This window comes from Rhinichthys klamathensis, unplaced genomic scaffold (genome assembly GCF_029890125.1).
Source record: "Rhinichthys klamathensis goyatoka isolate OS25496 unplaced genomic scaffold, OSU_Roscu_1.1 h1tg000009l_1, whole genome shotgun sequence".
Classification (NCBI taxonomy): Eukaryota; Metazoa; Chordata; class Actinopteri; order Cypriniformes; family Leuciscidae; genus Rhinichthys; species Rhinichthys klamathensis.
The window spans coordinates 2,382,164-2,398,475 of NW_026606562.1; the positions used below are offsets into that span (position 1 = coordinate 2,382,164).

Here is a 16,312-nt window from a genome sequence, read left to right on the forward strand (position 1 = left end):
GGATTGAAGTCGAGTCTCAGAGAGGGGCCAGTGAGTCAGTGTCTGCCTGTTGGGGACCACAGACGCCACGTATAGCCTCTCCTGTTTACAGGCTTGTGCTCTTGGAAAGACACCTGCTGTCACACTGGGATGCTTTACAACTTGATTCCGATTGATATTTTTTAATATATAAATACCCAACCACCCCCAGCAAAAAAAAGTGTATATTTATTTTGCCCTATTTTAAAGATCTAAGTGCTAAAGGTCTAAAGCGCATGGCGCAAGTGTGCACTTAGGGCATATCTGAATACACTAGTTTAACCGCGGGAAAAATGGTTGGAGCATGGTCTAAAAGGGTTGTCCCTATTCTCTTAATGAGTAATGGGTGTGTTTTGGGCGTAATGTGCAATAAACCAATCAGAGTCTCATCTCCCGCTCCCTTCAAAAGGCAGTTGCACTCGCGCCATGGCGGATTCGATATTTACATGGCGGAATTTGCAAGCTGAAAAACTGAACGCTTCCCTAGCAAGGAAACGCGCCAACAATGTGCCTGAACACACCTCGTTTTCAGACCAGCTCGCCCATGGGCGCACAAATCGGCGCAAATGCATTTGCTATTTAAACAACGTGGCACAGGACTGAAAATGATAACTGCGTCGGGCTGAAACTAGCAAAAAATACTTGCGTCGTATTTCGCCGGGTGTATGATAGGGCCATTAGTTTTTGTGCCCAGTAAGTTGATTAGACAAGCTTTTTTTTGTTTCTTCTGAAATTTTATACAGCAACACGGAAAAAGTTTTTATTACCTGTTTTCACAGCATAGAAATCCAACACTAGTTCAAAGTATTGTAACACAGCTATTTCTGTTGGCTGGAGTGATAAACAAAATAGCTTGCCATGTTTGGTCTGAAGTGTCATTTACTAGACATAACGTCCTGTTTATAGAACTCTCCAGGGGTTACAACCACTTGTAGATGCTTTTGATCTAGTTCTGTCGCTAACTGAGTCGTTTACATAAGGTAAACATTCACACGCCCACTTGTTGACTAACCGGTAGAAAAATAAGTGGCTGTGAAGCCCTAAAACTAACACACTATGGTTGGTGGCTTTATGTGTCAGTTAGATGGTCACTTCCTGTTTAAATGGCTAGTTCTTGCACAGAATAAACACTACGATAGTCAAAAGTGTCTAAGCCTACCTTAAGCTACTGTATTTTTTCAAAAATATATTTTTTAATTTTTTATTTGTGGTTACTGTGGTCTTACCACAAATAGCACCATTAAACTGGGGTTTCTATGCAAAAACCGTGGTACAATTTCCCATCTTGATCATTATAATATGCATCTGTATTAATTTTGATGACAAAAAGCAAAGATGAGTGTTTGAAACGCTGTGAGTTTGAGACCGCCAGCACTAGTCACCCTCGGAGCGCAGCAGGAGAGCTGCCAGGTGCGGATTGTGTGGGCAATGATCGTGTGTGTGATTTATTTGTTTACCAGACCTCTGTTGTTTGAGCGTTGTTGCCCGCCCAGCCCTGTCATTCTGCGTGTGTACTATATTGCTAACTTAGCATGACAGCCAGCCGCGCCTTGTAAACACGGCGGCCAGCTGGGTGTGTTTGTATAAGAGTGCAAACATATTTGCTCAAGTGTTTGTCTCCCAGTACGGACGTCCTAAAGTGTGTCTGGACATCTGCAAAAGCATTTATTATATTATATTATATTATATTATATTATATTATATTATATTATATTATATTATATTATATTATATTATATTAGCATTATTACTCCAGTCTTCAGTGTCACATGATTCTTCTTCTGCAAACTTCACATACTTTTGAAAGTGTTCCAGCGTTTAGTTGATCCTGACAAGCGCTCATTAGCCGCGTTTCCACTGTCAGGCCAGGGCCGAGCCGTGCTAGTGCGTGCCAGGGCCAGTCGCGTTTCCACTGTCACTTCCGGGGCTTGATCGGGGCTTACTCGGGGCCAACGGCCAGGATTTCTGGCCCGTAGAATACCTTGGGCCAAAGCGGGCCAGCTCGGGCTAGAGGAGTGGTTACGAACAGAGGCGGGGTTTACCTGAGTCTGGAGACGACAGCGCCGGATGATTCTGTCAGCATTAAATACTTTTAAAATAATTTAACTCACTTTCATGTTTGAATGCCTTCTGTTTGTGATCCGATGTGGATTATGGTCCGGTTAAGATAGAATTATGTATACGCGATGCAAAAGACTATGCGCGTTGCATTACCATAGTAAACATAGTAGCTAGCTAAGATCCGCATAGTAAAAAAAAACATGGTGAACGCTTGAAGAAATCAGACCAATCTTAAAGGCTATCACAATCATGTTTTTATTTTATCTGTCAGTAGCATACGTCTCGTCTCTTTATACCGGACTATCATAAAGCAACTTTTTTTCCGGGAGCTTTCTCTGTTTCTCTGACTGAAAATATCTGTAGCCTACTGGGAGTTGAGAAAGTGCTAAAGCTCATCAGGTCATATTTTCGGTAGCATATATTTGTAGAAATTATCTTTCTTTCTAAATGTGATGTAAATATGTCCTGTAATTAGCCTACCAAATAAACAGAAACAGTACGCGACTGAAGAAGTAAGCGTGTCCTCTTTCTTTTGTGAAACCTAATGGTAATTTATTTCTGTGTGACTAATGTGCAATTTTGACACATTAATTCATGATCAATATATCACTTTTTATTGTAAACCTGTGGTAAAACATCGATGCTTGGGTTTTAAATATTCAAGTAAACAACACAAATTTCAGCAAACGGTCGCTTTTATCACGTTTGTTTTGCAATACACGCTGTTTCCAGTGATTTATTTCTGATTAGTTTTCTGATAAAACTTCCATTGGTTGGTGAAATGATGGGTTAGTGTGACGTTGTTCCAGAGAGGCGTGTTTTAGGGAAGCGCTGTGGAGCTTCTGGCCTGACAGTGGAAACGCAGGCCCGGTGCTACTGGCCCGAGGCTATTAGCCCGGCACGGCCAGTTTAAAGCCCTGGCTCGCACTGGCCCGACAGTGGAAACGCGGCTATTGTAACAGTTGTAAACATGATGGCTTTCCTCTTCCATGAGGGGGTTTGGCATCACGACTGCTTTGTTTCCAGGTGGTTAAAGAACGCGACACAAGAACGCGATCAGTTAGTGAACTATAGATATAGTGAACTATAGATCAGTTCAACATCTCCAGGAAATCCTGTAGAATTCAACAGATGACAACTTCGAAACTCCTGAAGTGTTTCCCATTTTGTGTGCCTCATGCATCAGACGTTCTGCCAACGGTCCGTGGGTGTGACGTGACGTCTGAGGCTGAAACTAGATCTGACTTGGTGGCAGACCTTAATTCCCTCAAAACTTGTCCGTATGACTGCAGGGGACAGTATTCAATGTTACTCTGCTCTGTTGCTCTGTTTGCCTGTAGATTTGGCTCACTTTCAAACCAATAATTTCACCCACATACGCAATGGAGAGGGAAAAAATACTCCATAGTGCATTATTAAAGTAAGTCCTTTTTCCTTTGCTTGCATCATGAGGAATTGTATGTGAGTGGGTGTATGCGGTCGGAAAAACACACATGAAAGATTGATCGGTGAGGGTTAGATGTAAACAGCAGGTGCGTCGGGGTGGCGGGGAAGCTCTGCTCGGGTTTTAATGCACAGCCATTAGGGATGAAACTCCATAAATCATCTGACCATGGTACTTTTTTTTTCTTTGGGAAACGGACAAAGCAAAACGATTTCAGTTTGAATCAGTCAGCGGAAGTGGTGTATGGATCAGTTCAACATCTTGTCTCCATCTAATGTTTCTTAGATGTGCAAATAGTGTTTCTTTCTTTCTGAAGAAGCAAGACATGTGTACTTGTTGGAAGTATGTTGACCCCATCACATTTGTGTACGACAGGAAGAGCTCTGTTTTCTCACAGCCTGACAGCTGCGCTCCAATGAACAATGTCTGCGAGTCTCTCTCTCCCTCTGTCATTTTTAGTGGGGTTTGCTAAGTCAAGCAACACTATTACTATATAGGGTTAGAGATTTGTTCAAAAGCGAGAACCATAGCTGTGCTCTGACAGCGATGGGGCGGCTCATTGTCTTTTTCTCATATCATTCACCTTTCTCCTCTCCATTTGTTTGCTGTGTTTCTCTGAACTGTCCGATCACAATAAAGGCAGAAATGCTTGCTCAGTAGGAAATCAGTGAATGAATGGTTTAGCATAGATTAACCTGAATGATAGCAGGGATTTATGTTAGCAGGAATTGTTGAGCAGGACTTATAATGAGTGGCGATGACTGTGCTGTATATGTCAGTAAGTTTTGCTGTGTGTTTTCTGCTGTTGTCAGAGCGGCAGATTCTGTTATAGAGCAGCACAGCAGTGTCTCCTCCTGCGCAACTGTCCATTTCCCATTCCAGTGAAATCATAAATATGATTTTGATATGTATTTTTAGAAACAAAACCAGAGTGGAGCAAGTGAGGACTGGGAAATGTTCTGTGATTTTAATATGGATTGTTTAACTCCTTAATTAGAAATAATTAATATTATTATTAATATAAATAATAATACAAATTATTATTCTTTTTCTAATAATATATATATATTTTTTTAATGCTAAGATGAATATACTTTCTGTGAGGGCTGGGACTGGGAAAATAAACCTAATGTGTCAATTAATTAATGAATTATTCTAATTTGTTTAACTTCAAAAATAAATCTGTAAATAACAATTTTGAATAATTATTTTTAATTTTTTGTTGTTGTCAATGAGGAGGATGATGATGATATTGATGATTTTTATATTCATTATTTAAAAATATTAAAATCAATACTAAATCATCAGTTGCCCACCCCACATATCTAAATGGCCACCCTTAGCAACTACATGGCAACACCCTGACAACCACCCACAACAACCTGAACATCCTCATTCATTTGTCTTCCAGGATCTCAAGAGCTGCATCTGTGCTGTTGTCGGATCCTTGCTTCCAGCTTCGCTCCATCCAGTACCTACTGGGAGAAGAAGAGGGTGGAGCCATCGGCGCTGACAGCAAACACTTCTCTCTGCACACATGTAAGCCATGACTAAACGCATCCAGGCCCGATGCCAGGACACTTGACTTGGGGCAGGGGCAGGGGGGCAGGGGGGCAGGGGGCAGGGGGGAGGGGGAAGGGGGAGGGGGAAGGGGGAAGGGGGAGGGGGAAGGGGGAAGGGGAGGGGGAAGGGGAGGGTGGTGGGGCTTGGGGCACCGGGTAGCGGTTTATTAAATCGCAACAGAATCTCAATTTTGGTTGTTATATTTAGTCCACATTGTATTTGTCGCATTGCATGCTGTGATATGCAATGTTTTACGGTTTAAATATACTCCTGTTTCTTCGAATTGTCTTCCATATCCAGTGATGTGAAAGTGATTGTGTGTTCTTAAAATAGCCCCTTCTCCGTCGGATCACTCAGCTCTAATTTCAAACACTAAGATCAAATCCGTGCGGTGATTGAGATGTATTATAATCTGCTATAACTGGCCTTTACATAAATTATTTATTTCCTCGTAGCAGGTCAAATTTAGATGAACAGTTTTATTGTTGAAGAGTTTTAGCAAATGTTCTGTCTATATTTTTATATTTTTCCACAAATTTCTTGTAGCTTGACTGGTTGAGCATTATGTTATCAACATGGAGGTCATGGGTTCAATTCCCAAGAACACAAAAACTAAAACATAAGTCACTTATATTTGGACAGCATTATGATAAGAGACCCATTTTAAATAAATTTAAAATGCTCATCCAATCAGATTTTAGAGCCCTGACTTTCCTTATTATGGCTCGCGGTCATTTAAAATTTTTTAATCTAATTAATTATATACTGATTGATTACTAAATCAAGTTAGTCATGATTAATCACATATTGGTATTTGGTGAGAAAAGCATTAAATGAAGATGATTAATAATAAGTCTTAAATGTGCAGTAAGCAATATCTGAGAAACGCTGTTGAAAATGGATCCAGCATCATCATGAGGGAGGAGAGAGAGTGAGCCAATCAACAGTAGGGGGCGTGTCCACTCATGATGGGGGAGGAGTAGAGAGAGGGAGCCAATCAGCAGTAGGGAGCGTGTCCACTCATGATGGGGGAGGAGTAGAGAGAGTAAGCCAATCAGCAGTAGGGAGCGTGTCCACTCATGATGGGGGAGGAGAAAGAGTGAGCCAATCAGCAGTAGGGAGCGTGTCCACTCATGATGGGGGAGGAGAAAGAGTGAGCCAATCAGCAGTAGGGGGCGTGTCCACTCATGATGGGGGAGGAGAAGGAGTGAGCAAAAGGGAGATTTGAAGAAAGACTGTAGAAAGAGAGATGGCTGAGAGACATTACAAAAGAGAAAAGGTCAGAGGAATATCACTGGGAAAAGAAGGGTTATGATGGGGTTACGGATATCCAGATAGAAATGTATTGCCTTTTTTCAATGGGAAAGTGCCCAAGCAACAATCGCTCGGCAAGATTGCCCAGAAACAATGCTCAAATAGTTGCCCAGCAACAATGCTCAAATAGTTGCCCTGTGTATCATCACATTTACTTGTATATCCTTGCACTGTATGTTCATTTTTTGTTCTTTCTTGTTCGTTCATCATCTTCGCTTTTATTTTTTCGTGAAACATTATATTGCTTCTCTTCAGCTATGTTAAAGAGTTTGTGCATTTTGTGGGCGGAGCAATGAAGGGAGGTGTTTGTTTAGGTTGATTAGGTCCCAATATCAACTTTTAGAAATTGCTTACTGCACCTTCAAAAGAAGATCATTTAAGACATTTAAAACATCCATTTCACAATCATGTTTATTCATTTTTTTTTATCCTTTTGTTTTATATAAAGTATTTCATATAATTAATGTAACATTAAATTGACAGCCCTATTTATAATGTCATGTATTGAAGTAGCAATGAAACTGACATCAGGAAATCCTCTCCCATCTAACTGTACTGCAGTGGAAATCGATTCCTCCCGCACTAAAGCTCAGGTCTGCTCTAACTATATAGACCATCCACCCCAATCCACCACTTTACTGTAAAAGGCCTTGATTAATTATTTACACTAAGTGGATGCATTTCCATGTACACTATGCCCACACTTCTAAACTGATCTACTTGAGGAGAGTCGGGCATAACAACAGTCTCCTTTAGGCATTCAAGAACAATGCTTGAGTTTGTTCACAGTATTTGAAGGAGAGCCTTTTTGATACTCTGTAACACCCACCAAAAAACTTGTTAAAAAAGTTTTCTGGAAACATTCCTCAGAGATTCTGGTTCATATTGACATGATGCAGTACCATCACGCAGCTGCTGCAGACTGTTATCCTGCTGGAGGTAGCCGTCAGAAGATGGTTCACTGTGGTCATAAAGGGATGGACATGGTCAGCAACAATAGTCAGGAAAAAGTGTTGCGTTTAACGATGCTCAATTGGTAGCCCAAAAGGGGCACAAAGTGTGCCATGAAAATATTCCCTACACTATTACACCACCAGCTGCCTGAACCGTTGATACAGGGCAGGATGGATCCATGCTTTCATATTGTTCACCAAATTCTGACCCGACCATCTGAACCACCATTCAAGGTTTGACGTGTTGAGCGTTCAGAGATGCTCTTCTGCTTCAAGGTTGGACGTGTTGAGCGTTCAGAGATGCTCTTCTGCTTCAAGGTTGGACGTGTTGAGCGTTCAGAGATGCTCTTCTGCTTCAAGGTTGGACGTGTTGAGTGTTCAGAGATGTTCTTCTGCTTCAAGGTTTGATGTGTTGAGTGTTCAGAGATGCTCTTCTGCTTCAAGGTTGGACGTGTTGAGCGTTCAGAGATGCTCTTCTGCTTCAAGGTTGGACGTGTTGAGCGTTCAGAGATGCTCTTCTGCTTCAAGGTTGGACGTGTTGAGCGTTCAGAGATGCTCTTCTGCTTCAAGGTTGGACGTGTTGAGCGTTCAGAGATGTTCTTCTGCTTCAAGGTTGGACGTGTTGAGCGTTCAGAGATGCTCTTCTGCTTCAAGGTTGGACGTGTTGAGTGTTCAGAGATGTTCTTCTGCTTCAAGGTTTGACGTGTTGAGTGTTCAGAGATGTTCTTCTGCTTCAAGGTTGGACGTGTTGAGCGTTCAGAGATGCTCTTCTGCTTCAAGGTTGGACGTGTTGAGCGTTCAGAGATGTTCTTCTGCTTCAAGGTTTGATGTGTTGAGTGTTCAGAGATGCTCTTCTGCTTCAAGGTTGGACGTGTTGAGCGTTCAGAGATGCTCTTCTGCTTCAAGGTTGGACGTGTTGAGCGTTCAGAGATGCTCTTCTGCTTCAAGGTTGGACGTGTTGAGCGTTCAGAGATGCTCTTCTGCTTCAAGGTTGGACGTGTTGAGTGTTCAGAGATGCTCTTCTGCTTCAAGGTTTGACGTGTTGAGCGTTCAGAGATGTTCTTCTGCTTCAAGGTTTGATGTGTTGAGTGTTCAGAGATGCTCTTCTGCTTCAAGGTTGGACGTGTTGAGCGTTCAGAGATGCTCTTCTGCTTCAAGGTTGGACGTGTTGAGTGTTCAGAGATGCTCTTCTGCTTCAAGGTTTGACGTGTTGAGCGTTCAGAGATGTTCTTCTGCTTCAAGGTTTGATGTGTTGAGTGTTCAGAGATGCTCTTCTGCTTCAAGGTTTGATGTGTTGAGTGTTCAGAGATGCTCTTCTGCTTCAAGGTTTGATGTGTTGAGTGTTCAGAGATGCTCTTCTGCTTCAAGGTTGGACGTGTTGAGCGTTCAGAGATGCTCTTCTGCTTCAAGGTTGGACGTGTTGAGTGTTCAGAGATGCTCTTCTGCTTCAATGTTGGACATGTTGAGTGTTCAGAGATGCTCTTCTGCTTCTTTTGCTGCTCACTGGATATTTTCTCTTTTTCGGACCATTCTTTCTAAACCCTAGAGATGGTTGTGTGTAAAAATCCCAGTAAATCAGCAGTTTCTGAAATACTCAGACCAGCCCGTCCGACACTAACAATCATGCCACATTCAAAGTCACTTAAATCACATTCCTTCCCCATTCTGATGCTCAGTTTGAACTTCAGCAGATCACATTGATCATGTCTACATGCCTAAATGCATTGAGTGGCTGCCATGTGATTGGCTTATTAGATATTTGCGTTAATGCGCAGTTGAACAGGTGTGCCTTATAATGTTGGCCAGTGAGTGTATAGCTCAGAACCATGATTTCAACCAAAAAGCATTCGTAGCCAAGCAGATTACAAATATGTAATGCAAGAAGTAAAATATATGAAAATGAATAATACTAACAATAATATATAAACATAGAACATAATATTTAATTTCTTTATTTGGAACAGTATAGCAATGCAAAGTTGAATACAGCAATCTTTACCTTTAAAAAAATTATAAAAAACAATTAAAAACATTTTTGAATAGTGACGTTAACAGTTTGAAAGGATTCATTGAAAGGATTCAACCTCTTATGTCGTTTTAGTCTATTGAAGTTTAAGTCAGACACTATTAAAACATTCCTGAGCATCACGAGACAATGAAGGATCACTAAACTTCTCTAATGGAACTTGTTTAGCACAAATAATAGACAAAAATGAATCATCACAATAATAATTCATTATATAGTGTCAATAAAATCACTGTGAATATAAAACGAATATTCAGTCACACAGTAACACACAAAAAAAAACCACCTTAAGTGGCCAAAGATTTGCACTTTCAATGTGTGGTCACATTAGCTGTTTTTGTGGACAATTAAGGTCCAATGTCTATCATCAAAAGTGTCATCTTGCTCTGAGCTGTCGTCACGACAGATCTCGTCACAGTTGTTGTTGGCGCGTCCTACGATGTGAATAGAGGCCGATCCTCGAAGCACATGGCCGGCCACAGGTGTCACACATAAACTGGCTATGTTGTTATTTTTAAGGTATTGAGCTTTCGGCGTCTTTGTTTGTCTACTGCATCAGTGATCCAGCTGGACTCAAAGGAGTGTCAGGCAGTATGGCACTGTGCTAGTCATGATGTCCTATCTGCAACCATCTATTTAAGGTCATTTGGGTCCATGTTGCATAGTTTCAAATTGGATTTGAGGCCGTCCTTGCTGGCCATAGAAAACCTGCTTCAGCAGGCTTGAATCTGCCATGCGTACAATACGTCCAGACCAGCGAAACTGAGCGAGCAGGAAGGCCTCAATACCAGTGATGCCACAGGTCTGGAGTACCTCAGTATTTGGGACTTTATGCCATTTGACATGTGCAACGACGGAGACACCGCATATGGAGCTGATCAAGTCTGGCAATCTGGCGGCCATATATGGTCCAGGACGCATATTCTCCTGGACAACAGCTCACATGCAGAAGTCACTTTCAAGCAGCTTTCTGTTGGTCAACCCAGCAAAACACAGTCAAACCTGGATTTTTGCTGTGAAAATTGAACAGATGTAAATTTGAGCGCATCTCTAGGCTGTTACAGAGAACTCTTTTCCGATGTCAAGCGTTTGGAATCAATTTGGAACTGTATTGCGTTTTTCCGAGTCAAATGAATCGTGAGTTGCCTGGGGATTCCCACCCCTATCTATTAGAGATCATATACGGCGAGTAGAAAAAGATTTCCTCATGATGTTGATCTTCATCAAGACTGTTTTTTTCTTCACACTGCCCGTTCCCGCTCAGCTCTGAGGGACAGTGTGGTGTGAATCTCCACGCTTACGAGGAAGAAGCTGGTCTCTTTCGTAGTCATGGAGACCGAGGGTCGCCATGGACACCACGTCCGGTCTCAGTTCCTGTCTGCCCCCCACCAACCTCCTCTGTTTTCCACCACTAAACTGGGTCATTGGTATCAGACTCCATTTACTGAGATGAGATTAGCTGGGAATTGTCCGTGGGCCTTTTTTCGACCTGTTGTTTAAAGACTTAGGGGACACATTAAGGGCCGCCAACATCTGAACTCAGTTGAGCAACATGGCGAACAGGGACACTCGAAGCCTCAGGACTTGTTTTAGGAAGCTGTTGCAGATTTGTGTCAAGGTTACCGACTAAAAAGTGAGACACAGTGTTCAGAAAAGCAAACTATTATGCGACTTATACTATTTTAGCAGTATATTTACTAGGGATGCATGATATATCGGCCACCGTACCATGTGGATAAATATTGAAATGATTGGATGATTGAAAAAAAAAAAAAAGTCAAACAGCAGTAAATTTTAGACCATTTGTATGCTGTTACTGAGAACTTTTCAGTGGCCAAGCAATACAAATTAACTTCAAATCGAATTGTGATTCTCTGAATCAAGTGAACTGTGTGTCTTGGGGTTTCCCACACCTATCCGTTAAAGATTGTAGACAAGTAAACATCATATTTTATGATGCATTGAATACTGATATTTGTGCTATTGATAAAAGTTTTAACATTACAACCGTTCAAAAGTTTTTTTTTTTAAAGAAATTAAAGAAATTAATACTTTTATTCAGCAAGGATACATTAAATTGATCAAAAGTGACAGTATAGGATAAAACCTTATATTTATCAAAGTTTCCTGAAAAAAAAAGTTTCAGCTTTGCATCACAGGAATAAATTACATTTTACAATATAATCTAATAGAAAACAATTATTTTAAATTGTAATAATATTTCACAATATTAAAAAAAATTGTTTATCAAATAAATGCAGCCTTGGTGAGCAGAAGAGACTTATTTTAAAAACTAAAAAAAATCTTACCAATCCCAAACTTTTGAACAGCATAAATAAATTGGTTATCAATTAAAATAATATTCCCAGAAAAAACAACAACATGTTTTGTTTGAAACAATTAGATAAAAAACAAACAAACAAACAAAAATAAATAAAACTTCTTAACTCTTTCCCCGCCATTGACGAAAATTTCCGTCATTCCGTCACGCTTCCCCGTCATTTACAGAATTTTCTGTGTTTTCACTCTACGGTAGGGAACGCTGGCACATCTTCTGAAAGAGTTCTGAATCTCCTGATCAAAACACAGGCGAAGAAGAAGCAGAAACAAGCGATATCATATGTAACCAGATTCATACGTAATATAAAATAAAATGGTCATCAACATGAAACGCCATATAAATCAAAAGCTTTTTGCTTGAAATGTTGTTGTTTTAAAAAAAAGAGTGCATGAAGCTAGAATAAAAATTAAAGCAGAGGCTCTGTTCTTTCTTTTTATATATTGCATATTCAGATATTCATACAACATAATATTCTAGGGGCCATGAAAGTTTTGTGAAAATGATCAAAAACGCTGGCGGGGAAAGAGTCCATAAAATATGTTTGTCGTAGCAAAAATGGCTTCTCAACTAATATGATTTCATCTTACTGTATAATATGTGATCTTATGATGTGACACCAGTCTTTCACTGAATTGCACATAAATCACTGTATAAACTATGAACGTGAAGTATGCAGTAAGCAATGCCCTAGTATTTCTGTAGTCGGTTCTTCATCATGCAGCTTCACTTTTTTTAATGTCTTCTCTAATCTCTCTTACTCTTATTTCATGATTTTTTTTTTTGCCTTCTCTTTTAACCTCAGCTCATTACGAACCTGCAAACGAAGGGGTTCTGTCTGAACAACATTAATTAGTATGTGGAAATATGTCCACCGCTTCATTATTTCTTGTCTCTGCCAATATCAGATGTTGTTATTAAATCAAATCTGCTACGCTCCCTCATGCTAGCAGTGTCATATCTAAGAAGCGCTACTGCCTTTATTTTATAGCTCATTATTAATGCACTTGGCCAAACTTTCCCTCGGTGGCAAGTCCAAGTCTGATGAATAAAACACTGATCCATGCTTGTAATATTATTTATTTATATTGTAACATATTGTGTGTGAAATTCAATGTAAGAATTAGCGAAGTAGAAGTTGACATGGCTGATACTGGCATCATTCCCTGAGTTTGTGTGTGTGTCCGTGTGTGTGTGCGTGCAGTAAAATTAATTAATATAATATACTATACACACAGATATAATTTAAACACACACACATATATATATGATCATAATACTTTTAAAAAAATTAGTCAGATAATTAAAAAATTAAATAGATAGAATTATATATTTTAATAGATTTTTTAAATTAAAAAAATAATAAAATAAATATTTTTATTAAAAGTATTATATACATTAGTTTTGCAGTAGCAGAATTCAGAATCTAATCTCAAAGTACTGTTGAAAGGGAACCTCAGTCAGCCATTGCGATGCACAGATTGCCTGGAGGGCCGGAAGCGTTCACACAGCTACACTTGCTATATATAATGGATGACTCCTGGAGGCGGTGCAGATTCATTGTGCCGAGTTAGAAAAGGTATTTATACCAACGAAGCCTGACGAACAGAGACATTAATGAGGAAAGACGGGGGGCCGTAGGTGGTCCACATTAGCACTTCAGAGGGTAAGTCCATCCTGAGACGTGCGCACCTTATAATGCAGGGGATCTAACGACAGGTCAAAATCCCACATCTCCTCAATCCAGCGTAGTAAGACTATCCCGTCTCATTATCCTAGCTCTGAAGGAAGCTTCACTGAGATGCTAATGGACATAATAATGACATTAAGCCATGTTCCTATCACAAAGCCACCTATTTGAAAGGATGCAGCATTGATCCGGCTGCACGGGTTGGACATGGTCCTCCAGGGTGAGTGGAAGGAAGGACTAATTAATGTCTAGACGGCGTGAGAAAGATTCCCGGCTCTCCTCGGAAGGACTAGTGTGTAGGAGGCTTGCAGAGAGGTACTTACTGTAACTGTGGTTCTTATTAAAACCTTAAAGAGGTCATATTATGCCCTTTTACAAAGCCTTGATTTTGTTTTTGTCTACTAGAAAAGGTTTACATTATTTTTCCACATATTCTTCATTGTTGCAGCTCCTCTTTTCCCAGTCTGTCAGTAATGCTCTGTTTAGTTCCTGACTCTATGAAGCCCCTCCTTCTGAAAAGCACACTGTGCTCTGATTGGTCGGCTGGACCAGTGTGTTTTGATTGGTCAACCGCTCCCAGGGTGTTTGCCATATAGTACATGGTATTACCATAATAACGAGTTTTAACACACTACTAACTAACTCAACCAGGCCTTACCTCTTTATTTTGTGTTTGGCTAGGGCAGGAATTATTTAAATGAGGAATATTGTGACGTGTTCGTTCCTGCAAAAAAAACACAAGACTACAATCGACGCTTTTCAATTAATTGTGTCAAAATGCCCGTCTTGGCAAGTATCCTCATAAACACAGTATGTTATGTCTAGGGCCGCACGTTTTCAAGTTTTTCATTAACCGTTAACCGAGGCCCTTAGCGGTTAATTCTCGGTTAACCATAGTGTGCGCGCCGCAACCCCGAGATACAGACACACGAGAAAGGGGTAGTTCATTTTTAACACCTTTAATAACTGGTTGGACCACATTTGAAACGAAATTAATTAATAGAAATAAAACGCAGTGGTAAGGATAGAGCAGTTATGGTGTGTTCACACCGAATGCGAATGTAATTATTTGCGCGAGTGATTACATACAAAGTCAATGCAAAGACGCGAATAGACGCATCATTCACGCCGGGCGTTGCGAATGACGCGAATTGGGCGACGCGTTTGCCGCGAATGTCTTCCGCGCAAGTTGAAAAATTTGAACTCGAGCGAATGTTCAAGCGTCTAACTAGACGCGGTAGACGCGTATTTGACGCTCTATTCGCGTTCGGTGTGAACACACCATAATGATGCCCGGGTGTTGGCTGTTGAGATGGTACAACAACGAGGTTATACTTGAAGTACACTACCGTTCAAAAGTTTGGGGTCAGTGAGAATTTTATTTGTATTTTTTGGAGGAAAGAAATCAATACTTTTATTTATCAAGGACAGTAAAGACATGTATAATGTTACAAAAGATTCTATTTCAAACAAATGCTGTTCTTTTGAACTTCCTATTCATCAAAGAATCCAAAAAAAAAAAAAAAAAACTGTACAACTGACAGACCAACAACTGTTTCAACATTGATAATAATAATAAATGTTTCTTGAGCATCAAATCCTCATATTATACTGATTTGTGAAGGATCATTTGACACTGAAGACACGGACACTGGTGATGCTGAAAATTCAGCTTTGATCACAGGAATAAATTACACTTTACTATATATTCACACAGAAAACAGCTGATTTACACTGGAATAATATTTAATACTATAACTGATTTTTGTTGTATTTTTAATCAAATAAGCGCAGCCATGGTTAGCAGAAGAGAATTCTTTTAAAAGTATTTAAAATCGTACCGACCCCAAACTTTTGAACGGTAGTATATATCTAAGCACTGCATTGCAATACTTGCATTTTGCCCCGTCATTCTCGATTTTAAAGCGCTCCCACGCTGTGCTTTTCTTTGCCCGCTTCATATTAGAAAACTGGTCATGACTACTTCTTCTTGTGGACATTACAAATGTATGGGAGCGCTCTGGCGGTCTCTGGTGGTGCAAAAATGTATTACAACTAAATTCAATGCACGCCATTGACGCCACTTAACCGAGCAAAATGTTTCACTCGGTTGCGCAATTTTTAACGGTTAATCGGTTAACCATGGACACCCCTAGTTGTGTCTTAAGTCAATGTAAACAGTTGAGAAAGAAACGCATGTGTATCAGTTTATTGGATCGGTGCATTTGCTCTTAAAGTGACAGCAGCCTAATATCCCTGCTGCTGTCTGTGTCACTAATGTTAATCAAACAAAAGACAAAGAAAAATGACTCGCTTCTTTTGACTGAATAACTTTTGTAACTTTAATAAGGCAAAAGTTTTAGGCTCTGGATTATGAATCAAATTAAATCAATACCAGCCCTTTTTTTCCTAATTTTTTTAGATTGATGGTCTTAGTATCCTTTCATTTTATACTATATTTATATCCATTTACTGTATAAAGAGCAGGTTTGGGCCACCATGAGGGTGAATAAATGAAGTCAGAATGTTCATATTTGGATGAAGTATTAAAATAAGCAATGCAAAGCTGAGTTTGTGTGAGGTTTGCTAGTTGATTGATGCATTTTGATCTGTGCTAATGATGCGCTTTAAAACCTGGAAGGGTTTCGCAGTGATAGACCAAGAATTCCATTAGCAGCGCTTTCTTTTGAATTCCCCTCATAAATATTTCATGTAAATATCACTGCGGCCTTTATCATTTGCAGGTGTAATGTGCGGCTCATCTGGCTGTGCTTCTGGAGCAGATGTGGCTCGTGTTCTGATGGGTGACACTCAGTCATAAGAGTCTCCAGGCTCACCCGAACGAACTTGCTAACCACGTGTCAGACATGAGGGACATCTTCAGAACAATCTGCCCGTGTTTCTG

At 40.2% G+C, this 16,312-nt stretch overlaps 1 protein-coding gene across 3 annotated transcripts in view; it reads left to right on the forward strand.

Moving 5' to 3' along the window:
* LOC130093454 (E3 ubiquitin-protein ligase RNF123) overlaps positions 1-16,312 on the forward strand; it is a 155,886-nt gene that overhangs the window by 106,500 nt on the left and 33,074 nt on the right. For all 3 annotated transcript variants that reach the window (XM_056260564.1, XM_056260566.1, XM_056260565.1), the window contains exon 36: positions 4,935-5,062. In XM_056260564.1, the coding sequence (XP_056116539.1) occupies positions 4,935-5,062 (128 nt within the window). The remainder of the gene's footprint in view (positions 1-4,934; positions 5,063-16,312) is intronic.